Source organism: Apteryx rowi, unplaced genomic scaffold, assembly GCF_003343035.1.
Source record: "Apteryx rowi isolate R43461 unplaced genomic scaffold, aptRow1 scaffold_1568, whole genome shotgun sequence".
Lineage (NCBI taxonomy): Eukaryota > Metazoa > Chordata > Aves > Apterygiformes > Apterygidae > Apteryx > Apteryx rowi.
In genome coordinates, this window is record NW_020447828.1 from 7,689 (window position 1) to 8,663 (window position 975).

General features: G+C 45.9%; 1 protein-coding gene across 1 annotated transcript; it reads left to right on the forward strand.

Annotated features, from left to right (window-relative positions):
* The first annotated feature begins 117 nt into the window (after positions 1 to 117).
* LOC112962856 (olfactory receptor 6M1-like) lies at positions 118 to 807 on the forward strand. Its single transcript, XM_026059385.1, has one exon. The coding sequence runs from the start codon at positions 118 to 120 to the stop codon at positions 805 to 807; it is 690 nt and encodes a 229-aa protein (XP_025915170.1).
* The last annotated feature ends 168 nt before the right edge of the window (positions 808 to 975 follow it).

The following is a 975-nucleotide window of genomic DNA, read 5'->3' on the forward strand; positions in this document are numbered from 1 at the left end:
GGGACTTAACTTCTCTTTAAAATCAGGATGTCCAAAACTTACTAGATGTCATCTGAGAAAATATTCAAAACTCTACATTACTCTGGTGTTCTTTCCCATGACAGAGACTGCACAGAGATGGAGAATGGSACATCTGTGACAGAGTTCATCTTAGCAGGATTTCCTAACGTTCATGAGGTGGAGATCCTCCTCTTGGTTGTGTTCCTGCTTATTTATTTAGTGACTGTCTTGGGAAACGCTCTTATCTTTGTCCTGGTATACACTCATTGCCATCTCCATTCTCCCATGTATTACTTCCTCAGTAATCTGTCTTTCATTGAGATCTCCATGACTTCCTCTGTAGTTCCTAAAATGCTGGCAAAGTTCCTGTCAGAGAAGAAAACCATTTCCTTTGATGGCTGCTTTAGTCAGCTCTTCTTCTCTTTCCTCATGGGCACAACTGAGTTCATCCTCTTTGCTGTCATGTCCGATGACGGGTATTTGGCTGTATGTAACCCACTAAGGTATCCCAGCTTCATGACAAGCAAGGTATGCAGTACCCTTGTTTTGGGCTGCTGGGTGGGTGCCTTTGTCATGATTCAGTCACCTCTAGTTCTGAAAGCCTGGCTGCCGTGCTGTGGTGCCAATGTAATTGACCACTACTTCTGTGACAGTGCACCATTATTACACCTTGCTTGTGCTGACATCCAGCTTATTGAGTGGATTGATTTTGTGGTGTCCTGGGTCCTGCTCCTTGGCTCTTTGGCACTGACTGTACTCTCCTATGCCTACATTAATTCTACCATATTCCAGATCCATCATCTTTGAAAGGTCATGGAGAACACGAGAGGTGCCTGAAGACTGGAAGAAAGCCAATGTCACCCCAGTCTTCAAAAAGGGYVAGRARGAGGMCCCRGGGAACTACAGGCCAGTCAGCCTCACCTGCATCCCTGGAAAGGTGATGGAGCAGCTCATCCTGGAGGCCATCTCCAAGCA